This window comes from Helobdella robusta, assembly GCF_000326865.2.
Source record: "Helobdella robusta unplaced genomic scaffold HELROscaffold_23, whole genome shotgun sequence".
In the NCBI taxonomy this organism is placed as follows: Eukaryota; Metazoa; Annelida; class Clitellata; order Rhynchobdellida; family Glossiphoniidae; genus Helobdella; species Helobdella robusta.
Window position 1 is genome coordinate 1,876,314 of NW_008704216.1, and position 15,383 is coordinate 1,891,696.

At 36.0% G+C, this 15,383-nt stretch overlaps 1 protein-coding gene across 1 annotated transcript in view; it reads left to right on the plus strand.

The window, feature by feature from the left end:
* Positions 1 to 1,172: 1,172 nt before the first annotated feature.
* The window catches only part of HELRODRAFT_99594 (hypothetical protein), a gene marked incomplete at both ends in the record, with an annotated part of 15,004 nt that continues 793 nt past the window's right edge, over positions 1,173 to 15,383 (plus strand). The window contains 27 exons of the mRNA XM_009019032.1: positions 1,173 to 1,386; positions 1,643 to 1,716; positions 2,361 to 2,490; positions 2,723 to 2,887; positions 3,284 to 3,381; positions 3,638 to 3,802; positions 4,080 to 4,160; positions 4,828 to 5,014; positions 5,430 to 5,574; positions 6,023 to 6,180; positions 6,516 to 6,607; positions 6,708 to 6,780; positions 7,238 to 7,365; positions 7,884 to 7,979; positions 8,127 to 8,393; positions 8,565 to 8,658; positions 8,841 to 8,971; positions 9,280 to 9,487; positions 10,235 to 10,325; positions 10,761 to 10,911; positions 11,532 to 11,675; positions 11,870 to 11,954; positions 12,143 to 12,207; positions 12,622 to 12,773; positions 13,431 to 13,478; positions 14,581 to 14,654; positions 15,001 to 15,126. Of these exons, the coding sequence (XP_009017280.1) occupies positions 1,173 to 1,386; positions 1,643 to 1,716; positions 2,361 to 2,490; positions 2,723 to 2,887; positions 3,284 to 3,381; positions 3,638 to 3,802; positions 4,080 to 4,160; positions 4,828 to 5,014; positions 5,430 to 5,574; positions 6,023 to 6,180; positions 6,516 to 6,607; positions 6,708 to 6,780; positions 7,238 to 7,365; positions 7,884 to 7,979; positions 8,127 to 8,393; positions 8,565 to 8,658; positions 8,841 to 8,971; positions 9,280 to 9,487; positions 10,235 to 10,325; positions 10,761 to 10,911; positions 11,532 to 11,675; positions 11,870 to 11,954; positions 12,143 to 12,207; positions 12,622 to 12,773; positions 13,431 to 13,478; positions 14,581 to 14,654; positions 15,001 to 15,126 (3,442 nt within the window). The remainder of the gene's footprint in view (positions 1,387 to 1,642; positions 1,717 to 2,360; positions 2,491 to 2,722; positions 2,888 to 3,283; positions 3,382 to 3,637; positions 3,803 to 4,079; positions 4,161 to 4,827; positions 5,015 to 5,429; positions 5,575 to 6,022; positions 6,181 to 6,515; positions 6,608 to 6,707; positions 6,781 to 7,237; positions 7,366 to 7,883; positions 7,980 to 8,126; positions 8,394 to 8,564; positions 8,659 to 8,840; positions 8,972 to 9,279; positions 9,488 to 10,234; positions 10,326 to 10,760; positions 10,912 to 11,531; positions 11,676 to 11,869; positions 11,955 to 12,142; positions 12,208 to 12,621; positions 12,774 to 13,430; positions 13,479 to 14,580; positions 14,655 to 15,000; positions 15,127 to 15,383) is intronic.

Sequence of the window (15,383 nt, forward strand, 5' to 3'; positions counted from 1 at the left end):
GACAACAACAATAATTATAATTATTATTATTATATTAATTATAATAATAATAAACATACGTTTTGGATCCGAAGTTATTATATTATAATATGACGCCAGTGATGACGTAGCATAGAATTTATAATATAATTATTCATAATTAAACGGATTATTTAGATGAATGTTTTATTAAAATTATTCTAAAAAAATATCATATATTGAATGGATTGTATACGTAATTGTAATAATAATTGAAATCATGTTTATACAGGAGAAGATCAGTTTAAAAAAACAACAACACACAACAACAAGAAGAAAACAACAACTACGACGACAATGCTGATGACAATGTTGATAGCATCTTATTAATTTAATGTCACACAGCAACAACAACAACACTAAATATCTGAATCACATCTGCAACAACAACAACTTGATCAACAAAAACAACAACGACATCAACAACACCAACAACAACATTAAATGAAATTGCTGACGACTACTAAATCATTATTTTTTACGTCATGACGTCATCTCGCTAAATACATTCGTCATCATCAACCTTTGATATTTAGTAGGACAACAACGTCATTAACAAGATTAATTGTCGTAATCTCCAACGTCATCATCACCATCGTCATCATCATCATCGTCGTTATCATCTACTATATCAACATCTAACAAACCAAAGCAAAACACTATAGTATTTATTACAACTACTACTATTACTATAGTATTTATTACTACTACTACTATTACTACTACTATTACTACTACTGCTGCTACTACTACTACTACTACAAACACATTAACAAAAAACATATTGACTTCTACAATACTAACAACAGAAACTACATTAGCAACTGCTTATAATACTACTACTACCTAATACTTATACTACTATTACTGCTGCTGCTACTTCTACTACTACCGCTTATAAAAACAACACATACAAGTTCACACACACACACAAACAAGCAAACACACACGCACAGCGAAACACACACGCGCGTACACACACATACACACAACACAAACAAACACCAACAACAAAACGCCCATACAACATAAATAAACAAACTCACACCTACAAACACACACACACACACACACGTACTAGCGTACTAACAAACACGCAACAAAACATACAACAAAACACACACAAACAAACAAACACACACACACAACAAAGCATGGATGGCGGTAGAAAAGTCTGGGTCCCAGATCCGACAGACGGCTTCAAATTAGGGATAATAAAAGATATAAATAGCGAATGGGTGAGCGTGGAATTGACGTCCGGATCATCTTCATCCTCGTTTAGCCCCAGTCACAAGAATGAGGTCAAGGTCAATTATAACGAGGTTTACCCTAGCGAGGAGTATGAAAACAAAGATGTCGAAGATAATTGTAATTAAGTTTATTATTTTTGAATAGTTTTTGATAATTATGGTTTTTATTTTAATTATTTTATGGTTTGTAAAAAGAATTTGATTTTTTTTTGGCCTCCAGACTAATTGATCTCATTTCATGCATAATTTCTAACTGAATTAATGATAAACAAATTTGAAAATCTATAATTTATAATATAAATCTTATTATATAGTATTTATTTATCATTATTACTATTATTATTATTGTAAAAATTTTATTATTATTTTACCAGGCGCGTTGATGTACTTGAACGAAGCCACCCTGCTGAACAACGTGAGAGTCAGGTACCTGAAGGATTCCATATATGTCAGTATGCCCCTACCTTTCAATATTTATTCATATTTGTTTCATGTTCGTTTAGTTTGTTCATCCTTTTCATTGTTTGCACGTTCGCCCCTTTGTTCGTTTATTTGATCGTTCTTTCATTTATTTTTTCGTTCATTTGTTGGTTCGTTTGTTTGCTTGTTCATCAATTCATATCTCTGTTCATTTGTTCTTCCTTTCATTCACTCAAAAATTCACTGACACATCGAATATTTATGACGAACGAACTAATTACTAACATAACTGAGTGGCTAATTATGTGCTTAATTGATTGGGTGGTTAATTAAAACGTATTTATGACAAAATTTTGAACCGATCATCAATTCAACCGTCTCACAATTGGAATCAAGTGTGAATAATATTGAAACTAAAAATTAATTATTTATCGATGCCATCAACTCAGTATTGTTTCCAGGCCAGGCATTGAATAAATTAAATTAGGAACCAGCCGCTGTAATAAATCGATACTCATGTTTAAATATAATCACATTATCCGCGATGCACATACGCTGTATAATTTTTTTCTGCATTCCTTAATCGCAATCCTATGATTTTAACTTCAATCTTCAATTCCATTTTGTTGAAAATCCTTAATCCCAAATCCATCGAAACCATCACCGGAGCAGACGTACGTGGCAAACATCCTGATAGCTCTCAACCCTTACAAAGGGCTGAACAATTTGTATGATAAAAGTTCCATTGAGTCCTATCAAGGCAAGTCCCTTGGTACTAGACCACCCCACGTCTTCGCTATCGGTAGGAGAAGTTGTTGAGTGACTGATTGGCTGGTTGGTTGGTTGGATGGTTGGCTGATAGGTTGGTTGGTTGGTTTGTTGGTTGGTTGGTTGGTTGGTTGATTGATCCGTTGGATGGTTGGTTGGTTGATCCGTTGGATGGTTGATGAAATATTTGATTGGTTGAATAAATAATTTTTAAATAAATAATTTAAAAAAATTTTTAGATAAATGATCTTAAATCAATTTCCAAGCCGACAAAGCTTACAGGGACATGAAGCACTTCAAAGAATCTCAATCGATAGTAGTAAGTGGCGAGTCGGGAGCCGGTAAAACCGAGTCGACCAAGTACATTCTCAAGTACTTGACCGAATCTTGGGGGTCCAAGGCCGGCCCAATTGAACAGAGGATTGTTGAATGTTAGTTGTGAGTTTATGTGCGTGTGTGCGTGCGTGCGTGTGTGTGTGTGTGTGTGTGTGTGGCGAGAGAGAGAGAGAGAGTGTGTGTGTGTTCAAGTATATTTTTTTCCCATCGGTCAACATAAATAGCTGTCATCTCCTCCACCGCTGTTTTCAATGTCTTCTATGTATTAAACATTTTTATCCAACTATCTCATCATTGTATCATCATTGTATCATCATCATCCTTACCACCACCATCCTCATCACCACCATCATTTCATTATTATCATCATCATCAACAACTTTATTTTTGCATCATCATTTTCATCACCATCATCATCATCCATCATTTTTATCATCATCATCATCCTCACCACCACCACCGCCACCATCATCTCTTCATTTGATTGACAGCTAACCCACTGTTGGAGGCATTCGGCAACGCGAAGACCATGCGGAACAACAACTCCAGCAGGTTTGGCAAGTTCGTCGAGATACATTTCGACTCAAAGGTCATCTTTGATGGGGATGATGATGATGATGTTGTTGTTGTTGATGATAGTGATGATGTGATGATGATTTGATGTTGATGTGAAAATGATGATGATGATGATAATGATGATGTGATCAAATTGATGATGATAATAACAACACCAACCAACCCAACAACTAATCAATCAACCAGCCAATCAAATGACCAACCATCCAATCAAATGACCAACCAATGAGAAAATCATATGACCAACCCAGCAACCAATCACGTAACAGAACCAGGTCTGCGGAGGGTACATATCTCATTACTTGCTGGAGAAGTCCCGCGTCTGCATTCAGAGTTCCGGGGAGAGGAACTACCACATCTTCTATCGACTTTGTGCTGGAGCTCCCGCCAGCCTCAGAAGCATGCTGAAAGTTGAGAATCCGGATGATTTTCATGTTGGTGGATCTTTCTCTCTCTCTCTCTCTCTCTCTTACTTTTTTTCTCTCTATTTCTATCTTTCTCTCTCTCTCTATTTCTATCTTTCTCTCTCTCTTACTCTATGTGTGTGTGTGTGTGTGTGTGTGTGTGTGTGGGGTGTGATAATTCGTGAAATAAATAAACAAATAAAACAAACAAACAAACAAATGAATTCATCCTCAATTTTAAATTAATTTCTTCTACTACCATTGAGAACCTTTCCACTGAACTTTTTATCCCTCCCAACGCACGCAGTATCTAAGGAAGGGTTGCACGCAATTCTTCTGTAACGATGCCAGTGAGCGTTCCTTGGTCGATTCGCAGAAGAGCTGTAACGTTAGTCCTGGCAATCCTTCATTTCGTCAATTGATTAGTTGTGTAATTAATAATTAATTAATGGGTTAACTAATTGGTTGGTTAATTAATTGGTTGGTTAATTATTTGGTTGGTTAATTATTTGGTTGGTTAATTAATTGGTTGGTTAATTATTTTGTTGGTTAATTATTTGGTTTGTTAATTTATTATTGGTTAATTATTTGGTTGGTTAATTTATTATTGGTTGGTTAATTATTTGGTTGGTTAATTATTTGGTTGGTTAATTTATTGGTTGGTTAATTATTTGGTTGGTTAATTTATTGGTTGATTAATTCCGTAAATAAATATTTTTTTAATTTTATTATTTCATTCGTTCACTCCTACATATATTTTGATAGATGTCACACAATTTATTCATACACAGTCGTCTAACCATTCATTTTATTCATTCATTCATTCATCCATTCATCCATTCATTCATTCATCCATTCATCCATTCATTCATTCATTCATTCATTCATTCATTCATTCGTTCGTTCGTTCATTCATTCATTCATTCAACCGTCCATCTATCCATTTGTCAATCCATCAAATCATTCCTTCTATCTCTTCATCTGTTCAGCAGATTTCATCCATCTATCCATCCGTTCATCCCTTCATTCATTCATTCATTAACTCATCCAATCAGACAAAGAAACAGGGCACCCTGCGTGACATCACCCTAAATGACGTCACAGACTTCAACCTCACTGACTCCGCCCTCTCCCACATGGGTATTTCCGACAGGCTAAAATTAGAAATCTACAGGGTCATTGCCGGCGTCCTTCACCTTGGCAATGTGGCCTTCGAAGATCCACCCGCTGAAGATACTACGGGTCAGTGAGTGAGTGAGAGAGAGAGAGAGAGTGAGTGAGTGAGTGAGTGAGTGAGTGAGTGAGTGAATGAGTGAGTGAGTGAGTGAGTGAGTGAGTGAGTGAGTGAGTGAGTGAGTGAGTGAGTGAGTGAGTGAGTGAGAGAGAAAGTGAGTGAGTGAGTGAGAGATTGAAAGAGTGAGTGAGAGATTGAAAGAGTGAGTGAGTGAGAGAGTGAGTGAGTAAGTGAGTAAATGAGTCATCATTATATTACAATCACCATCGTTGTTACAAATTGTGAACATTGTGAAATTGTGAACATACCATCATCATTGTGACTGTCACGAGTATCACCTCTATCATCGTCATCATTCTCACCATTACATCATCACAAAAACCGCCGTCATCATCACTATCAACAATCTCTTCATAACTCCAGGAGGGTGCCAGGTGGCTCCTTTTTCAATACCCTCATTGGAGGTAACATCTATCTTACTTGGATGTGACAAGGATGAGTTGAAGGCCGCTCTCACCAGCAGAATGATGGTCACCAGTTTTGGCGGAAGGAGAGGTAGTGCCATCTTGTAAGTTTATTCGTTTATTTTTAAACTTCACTCGTTCTTTTCATTCACTCATTTGTCTCTTCTTCGTCCATTTATTCATTTGTTCTTTTGTGCGTTCGTACGTTCGTTCATTTTTTGGTGTGTTCGTTCGATCGTTCGTTCGTTTGTTTGTTTATTCGTTCATTCTGTCGTTCATTCGTTTGTTCGTTTTTTAATTTTTTGTTCATTTGCCTTTTTTAATATCCCACACGTTCGTCATTTCATTTACTTCGTCATAGATTACTTTTTAATGAAAATGTACTCTAAGTACTTTCCTCCATGCTCAATGCATGCATTGCTCGTGTTGAATGAAATTTTTTGATTTTTTTTAAAATTATATTTATAATTTTATAATAATTAATAAACGAATAAAAAAAACAAATAATAAACAAAAATAATAAACAAAAAACAAACAAACGAAAAAACAAAGGGTTCCACTGAAAACGAACGAGGCACAGAACGCCAGAGATGCACTGGCCAAGTCGGTGTACGCCAAACTATTCGACTACATCGTCCTTGCCGTCAACCAATCGCTGCCCTTCAGCCAGTCGGTATCCTACATCGGATTACTCGATATTGCCGGTTTCGGTGGGTGATTACCGAAGCTATGAAGAAATCGTTTGATGTGAAGCCATTCGGTGTGAAAACATTACAAAATAACAACATCACAGTGCAACAATAACATTGAAATACAAGAACTACATTACAACAAAACGACAACAACACTACAACACAATTGCAACATTGCAACGAAACTGTAACATTACAACCCAACTGCAACATTGCAACACAGCTGCAACATTACAACACAACCGCAACATTACAAAAAACTGTAACATTACAACACAACTACAACATTACATCAACAACATTGCAACACAATTACAACATTGCAACACAACTACAACATTACACAACAACAGAATACTTCCAGACGAACAGCTTCGAGCAGTTCTGCATCAACTACTGCAATGAAAAACTGCAACAATTTTTCAACGAGCGAATCCTCAAAGAAGTTAATAATCATTATCAATACCATCATCTTTTATCATCATCATCACTACCATCATCATCATCACTACCATCATCATCATCATCATTGCCACGGTCATCAGGAACAAGCCTTGTACGAGAAAGAAGATTTGAAAGTGAAGAAGATCCATTATATAGACAACCAGGACTGTATCGGTTCGCTGGTTTAAATGAAAATTTTTTAAAATTATTTATTAATTTCTTTTCTAAAACATTTAAATATTATTAAAATATAAATGAATATTAAAATATAGATAAATATAATATTCTGATAACATTGTATCATTAAGTTTGAATGATTTGTAATTTGCTAATTATGATAAATTGAATTTGAATTAAATTGAATTAAGAAACATTCCAAGTTGATCAGTTGATGGAGTGAATGATTGATTGGTTGATTGATTGGTTGGTTGGTTGATCGATCAATCGATCGATTGATTGATTGATTGATTTTTAAATCAATTATCTGATTACCTGTTAAAAATTTACTTGATAATTTGGTTGCTTGATCATTCACTCAACGATTTAAATTTTTGATGATTGATCGATTATATGATTGGCTGTTGAACAACTTTTGATAATTTAATTGGCTAATAAAACTTCACCTCAACAGACCTCATCGAATCACGAACCAATGGCATCTTTAGCATCCTTGACGAAGAGAATAAACTGCCCAAACCACTGGCCGACCATTTCACATCGGAAGTTCATCGGTTAAATAAAGACCACGCAAGATTGAACGTAAGTGTACATGTGTGTTTGTGTGTGTGTTTGTGTGTGTGTGTGTGTGTGTGTGTGTGTGTGTGTGTGTGTAGGAGTGTACTTTACTGGTTTTGTATACTTTAGTAGGCTGTTTTAGTGGTAGTAGTAGTACTATTTGGGCAAAACCAGAGATCCGTTCTGGGTTTTTCCATGCTGTAGTTATTTATAGTTTATAAAGTGGCATATCCTACCGATAAAATTGATTTATCAATAAAAAAAACAAATAAAATTAAACAAAAATTGTGTCCTTAGTTGGGGTCATAGTAGAGGTTAATGAGTTAATAAGTATATAATATAATTTCTAAATAAATATTCATGACATGCCTCTTTATATGCTATAAATAACTACCGCGGGGAAAAACCCTGGACGGATCTTTGATTTTGCCACTATTTGTCATTATATATTTTTTACTTGTAGTTTTATTTAATTTTTAATAACGTTGTTTTATTGTTATTAATTTTAGTTAATTAATTTAAATTATAATTTAATATTTTAGATACCAAGGAAATCGAAACTGAAAGCGCACAGGGAAATCCTGGACAATGAGGGATTTCTCATCCGCCATTTTGCTGGAGCTGTCTGTTACGAAACTGTGAGATACGATTAATTCACGTTAATTTATGCAAGTTATTATTAATATATTCAAAACGAATACTAATTTACACAAATAAAAATTAATAGTATATGCAAACTAATATTAATTTAAGCAAATTAATGTTAATTTATGCAAATCTTTTAGGCTCAATTCATTGACAAAAATAACGACGCCTTGCATTATTCACTCGAAAGTTTGATTCTCAACTCAAAAAGTGTCTTCTTGAAGTCGCTCTACGAGTTGAAACCCGATTTATCATCATCATCATCATCATCATCTTTGTCGTCATCATCATCATCACTGCCATCGGGGTTGTCGTCGTCGCCATCATCTGGAAAACTTGCCTTCAGCAGCGTCGGCAGCAAATTTCAATCGCAGTTGTCGCTGCTGATGGAGAAGTTGAGGAGTACGGTGAGTGCGGGGTGTCGATGGCTGGTGTTTAAGGTGCTCTCACACACACGCACGCACACGCACTCACGTACATACACACAAACATATACACACGCATATTCATTTACACGCCCATACAAACACACGCACGCACACGCGCGCACACACCCATCGATCTACTACCATCACCAGGGGACCAGTTTCATCAGGTGCATCAAACCAAATTCCAAGATGGCCGCCCGTTGCTTCGAGGGCACACAAATCCTGACTCAGCTGCAGTGCTCCGGTATGGAAAAATTACAAAATGAATTGATCATCAATTATGTAAACTGGTGATGAATGAGGAACACATGAACTGATCAAATGTTTTTAAAGTTCAAACTAGCAAATGAGTACAACTTACAAACACACACAGATGTTTTGCGTACACACACAAAAACACACGTACACATACATCAACAACAACAGGTATGCCAAGCGTATTGGACCTGATGCACCAGGGCTTTCCATCAAGAACTCCCTTCTCTGAACTCTACAACATGTACAAGCAGTTCATGCCCGCCAACATCGCCCGTCTCGATCCAAGGCTCTTCTGTAAGGTTAGCTGGTAGTTTACAAATCTGATGAACAATTCTGAATTTTAAACTTTGAGTTGTCTTTCATTACTTTAGCTGAAAAATACCAAATTTATACGTGAATAAGCGTAAAATCAATAGATTTAGCATGTAACAAGCATTTATACATTTATTGAGTAAATAGATATGATCCTTCTACTTATTAATTATTTTAACATTGTAAACAGAAACAACAACATCACAAACAACAACATCACAAACAACATCGTAACATCAACAACACCGCCAACAACAACCGCCAACAACAACACAAACGACAACAACACTGGCAGGCCCTCTTCAAAGCACTCGGCCTCCAAGAGACAGACTACAAATTCGGAATGACGAAAATTTTCTTCAGACCTGGCAAGTTCGCGGAATTCGATCAGCTGATCAAATCTGACAAGGAGCACCTGGACGCCCTGATCCAAAAAGTTCAAAAGTGGTTGATTGGAATGAGGTGGAGGAGGGTGCAGTGGACAACGTGGGCTACCATCAGAGGTGGGTGGGTGGATGGGTGGGTGATGAACAGTTTGAGGATGTTGTTGTTATTGTTGGCGATGCTGGTGTCATGTTAGTTGTGTTGTTGTAGCTGTTTAAAGATCCTCTGAATCCAGTCTTCTAAGGGTTGCTTTCACTACTACTCCAGCCTCTGCTAGACGCTTGCTGAGTTCTCTAAGCCTTCCTCCAAAATAATTACATTATTTTATTTTCCATACTTTTCATGCTTAAACATTTTTTCTCCGTTATTTATTTTTCGCTATCATCATTTCATGCTACTGGCTTGCATGCTATACAGATTCCGATTTTTCAAAGAATAAAAAAAGTCTTAACGTTTCATAACATCTGAGAGCCGGGCAGGGTGTCAAGTTGTTCCTTCTCTCTTTCTCTCTCTCTTTCTCTCTTTCTCTCTCTCTTTCTCTCTCTTTCTCTCTCTCTCTCTCTTTTTCTCTCTCTCTTTATCTCCATCTCGTGGTGGTCGGTTTTGAAAGGGCCATGGTCACTTCACATATGGTCGTTTGTTGAGATTTTTCAGAGTTGTTAGTGGGTGTTCCATACACTTACCGTCCAGTGTTTATCTCGCTGGGATTGTTGTACAATGTCGAGAACAAAGAAAACTGTTTGAAAATGACATCGATGATGATAATAATAATGATGATGATGACGATGACGACGATTACGTCTGATAATGCAAGTTATTATTTTTATCAGGTATTCAATTACTACATTTAATGAAACTATTTTCAGTTAGGAACTTGATAGGGGAACGAAGGAAGAAATTCATCACTATCCAGTCATTGGTGAAGATGTGGCGGGTAAAGAAGGAGTACGCTCCAAGGTCTGACGTCATCATCATTTTTCTCATTTCATCGTTCTAATCATTTCTTCTGCTATCATTTTTTGTTATCTTGTTTTTTTTAGATACGTTATCCTTACATCATCATCGTCTTTGTAGTTTCATATATCATATATCCACTATCATGTATCCTTTTTTATATTTTTTACACTATCATTTGTCATTTCTTATCTTCTTCATTATCATTTACACTTTGACATACTTTTTGATATACTTTTCATCATCGCCTTTCGCATCTCTGGTATCATTTTAATCACTTGGATAAGGCATTACTTGAACTCATTACAATCGCCTTTGTATTTATCATGTTATAGATTTCATCGTTATCAGTATCGTCATCCCTATCATCATCATCATCACAACTTCCGTCATCATCATCATCATCATCATCACAACTGCCGCCATCATCATGATCAGGATATCCTGCATACGTAAGATACGCTCTCTGTACGTCCAACTTGATCCCATGACCCAGATGACCTTGCAGTTGAAGGAAGGTCAGGAGGTCGCCAGGCAAAAAATCGCCATGTTGAAAAGTCAGATGGGTGACGTCATCAAAAAATTGCAGGTTAGACTGATAATAACTGTTGTCATTTTATAAAACAACGCGCTGTATGTATTGACATGTTAAAGGTTGGCGTCTTCTTGTAATCGAACCCGACCATTCATTGTAATGAAGAACCTTCCATTTTACCACTTAGGTTATCGTATCATGTTTTTTTTTCTAATTTTTTAAAATTCATCAGTAATTCATTTGCTCTTCCCTCTCTCTCTCTCTCTCTTTCTCTCTCACTATCTTCCCCTTTTTCTCTCTCTCTCTTTCTCTCTCTTTCTTTCTCTTTCACTATTTCCCCCTTTTTCTCTCTCTTTCTTTTTCTCTCTTTCTCCTTCATTCGAATTTTTGACACAACCTTTAGACTCATTTACTCAGATTCATCATCGTGCCATCATCGTCGTGATATCATCAGATTACATCGCATCAACATCAGCTTCATGATGACACGTTCCATTATATGATCACGTCATATAAAAGAAGACATCGTTATGACGTCACTATCGTGTCGTTACGTCATTTTAATTAAGCCACTTGAACTTTTAGCCGCACCATCATCACCATTTTCATCATTACGTCATCATCATCGTCGTCAATCATTACGTCATCATCTTCGTCATCACATCTTCATCTAGACCAGCCCCACGATCAACCAATCAGAATTGAATTCCATAAGTGAGATGTTGATGGGGGCGTTAGAGGGGGTGGTGGGGGAGTTGAAAAAATTGGTGGAAGAACAACAGATGGCTGAAGAACGAGAGAGAGTGAGAAAGATGCAGGTATTATTATTATTATTATTATTATTATTTATTATTGTTGTTATTATTACTTCAGTTGTTATTAATCATTACTATTGCTATTTAATCACTCATTCACTCATTTGTTTGTTCACTGATAATGGGGATGTGATTAAAATAATGATGATGATGATGATGACGACGAAATTTTCTAACTTTTGCCAATTCAAACGCAGGAGCAAATATCGAAAGAAAAGGAAAAAAGAGAAGCGGAAGAAAGAGGGAGGCAGGAGGAGGAGAGGAGGAAGATGGTGGAGGAAAGTGAGAGGAGAATGAAAGCTGATGAACTGAAGAAACAGTAAGATAAATTGATGGAATAATTAATTGACCGGCCGACTGACTCATTTATTTATTCAATCAATCATTCAATCAATCATTCAATCAATCATTCAATCATTCATTCATTTATTCATTCATTCATTCATTTTTTGATAGACAATTGGAGTTAGAGGCACGGAGATTGAAGGAAGAAGAAGAAGAAAAGTCGAGAAGAGAGGAAGAAATGAAGAGATTGGTTTGTACATTTGTTGTCATTCATCCCAACAACATCATCATCATCATCACATCATTGTGCTGTTATTTTATTAACATCAAATAAGTATGTTAATAATTGTCATCATCGTCATCATCGTCGAGGTCATCATCGGGGTCGTCATCATCGGGGTCATCATCATCGTTGTCGTCATCATCGTCACCATCATCGGGTCATCATCATCGGGGTAACCATCATCATCATCGTCACCAGGATGAAACGAAGATCATACGCGAGCAAGAGGCGATAGAAAGAGCAATCAAGTAAGTTATTTTTTGTTACCCTTCCATATTATTTTTCTTATTATTACTTAAAATTATTTCTTATTTGTTACTCATAAATTTACATAATTGGTAATTCTGCTAATTATGATTATTTTGTTGTCATAATCAGTAGCATGAAAGTACAAACACTAATTACGTCATCATCGTCACCCGCCGACCAATCAGACAACAGCTTCAAGAGCAGGACCGCAGAGACAGAGAGCTGGCATTGCGATTGGCCGCCGAAGATAGCAGCCAGGTGGAAGATCTGGCAAGGTGGGCGGGGTTTAGTTGGTTAACTGATTGATTGATTGGTTGGTTTGTTGTTTAGTTGGTTAACTGATTGATTGATGGATTGATTGGTTAGTTTGCTGGTTAGTTTGTTGGTTGGTTGGTTGGTTGGCTGGTTGGTTGGTTGGTTAGTTGGTTGGTTGGTTGGTTGGTTGGTTGGTTGGTTGGTTGGTTAGTTGGTTAGTTGGTTGGTTGGTTGGTTGGTTGGTTGGTTAGTTGGTTAGTTGGTTGGTTGGTTGACTGGTTGGTTGGTCAGTTAGTTGGTTGGTTTGGTTGGTTGACTGGTGGGTAAAATTTTTGATTAATAGATTGATTTAGTGCCTGATAAAATAAACTATTAATTGTACGACCTATTTTTCAAGTGATTGAGAAAAAGAAAGAGAGAGAGAGATAGAGAGAAAGAGAGAGAGAGAGAAAGAAAGAGACTAAAACGTAAAATAGAAAGTTTTTTATTGAGCTGTATTGATTAATGAATTATTGGATTCAAATCTATTAACTTTTTTCGACTGTTGCGAGAGAACTCATTCTTAAAATTCAAGAAAAATTTATAAAGTTCGGCAATATTAAATTACGATGTTTTATTAACACAATTCATACTTTCGCATGACTTTTACATAACTATTAACACAACTACTACAGATATGATTACAGTCTTCCAGCCAAACATTCCAGTGTGCAGAAAAAACCAGGGTCCGTGACGTCATAACATTACGTCATTTTATTTTTAAATTTTTAACATTGTCAACAAATTTTAAGTTACTCTTTTTTGAATATTTCTCTGTATTTTTATTGTAAGAATTAAATTTTATAAATGCCATTATCGTGATTGTGCTAATCACAATCATCTAATCATTACAATCCCAATTGTTAATCATCTAATCATTACAATCCCTATCATTAATCATCTAATAATTGCAATTGCAATCATCATTTATCTAATCATTACAATCTTAATCATTAATCACAATCACCTAATGATAATGATATTAGAGTTCAAAAAAACAGTGATGGCTTAATGGAAATTGGGTCTCAATTTATCACCATTGTCTCTATCATTACAATCATCGCTTCAACCATCATCACCAGACAACGGTTCCTACCCCTGCCCTCTCCATCCATGAATCTTTTTGGCGGCCTCAGTCCCAGTGGCAGCAACAACAGCCTCAACAACATTTCGCCACAGCATCAACTTTATCAGCAGCAGCTACAGCAACCACAACAGCCACAAAAATTGACGTCACCTTTACTAGGCTCCAGCAAAAACCTAAACAAGTCCGATATCGTTGCAGCATTTGATCCGCTAAAAGATAGTGCAGATTTTTCTAGGTCACAAAATTAGCATAATTTATTCATAAAATAGATCAAATTAGTTAATTTTAGTCTTCGTTAGGTAAAAATTCATGTGATAGTTCATTCATTCAAAAATTCATGTTATTTTTTAATGATGAACTTATTTACCAGAGTTAATTAGAAGTATTTACTCATAAATTTATTATCGATAACGCGCTGAATATCTTGTGTAAGTTTTTGATGCTAGTGTACCTTTGTATACCTATATATACAACGTGTGTATGTATGTATGCGTGTATGTATATGTGCGTATGTAAGTACACGTGTGTCTATATCTATTTGTATCTATGCCTAATTAGTTATTTAATTTTTAATTATTCAACGTCGCCTTTGACCTCTGAAAGTATAGAATTGAATAAAATTATTTCTCCAATCAAGATTCATCATCCTCATTATTATTATTTATATTATTGTTATTATTATTAAATTATTGGATTAATTATGTATGTAGGTCAAGTAGCACGAAGCCTGACTTCACCCAATGGAAGTACGCCGACCTCCGTGACACCATTAACACGTCATGCAGTACGTCACAAAATTAGCATAATTTATTCATCGAATAGATTAGAATAGTTAATTGTAAATATTGACCGGAAAAAGAATTGACCTAATTTATAACGGCCAAACTTTTCAAGCCACCCTACTGTTACTGTGATGACGATGATGACAAAAATAATAATAATAATAATAATAATAATAATAGTAGTAGTAGTAGTAGTAATGATGTTGATCATAATGGTGGTGGTGTGGTGGTTAAAATGATGACGATGATGATAGTTATGATAATAACAATGATGATGATGTTGATTATAATGATGAAGATGATGATGATAATGATGATGATAATGATGATGATGAAACTACTCCGCAGACCTTGACCTTTTGGAAAGTTGCCGAGAGGAGGTGCACAGGCGGTTGATGGTGTACCACGAGTGGAGGTTGAAGAACAGGGCCAGCAATAAAGAGGAGAGGGCCCCACAGTCTGTTATGGACATTGGTAAGTGGTGGCATGCATGGGTGCATGCATGCATGCATCGACGGATGGGTGAATAGATGGATCAATAGATGGATGAAAGAGTGGAGGATTTGTGAGTGAATGGCAATAAAAAATAATACCATCACTACAAAAAAACGTCAGATTCAACTTATTTTTCAACCTTTTTTTTAATTTTCCACTTAAAGGTGGTCCCTATCATCAGCCTTCATCATCCTATTCCATCATTTTCCATCATCATCTTCTATCATCATCTTCTA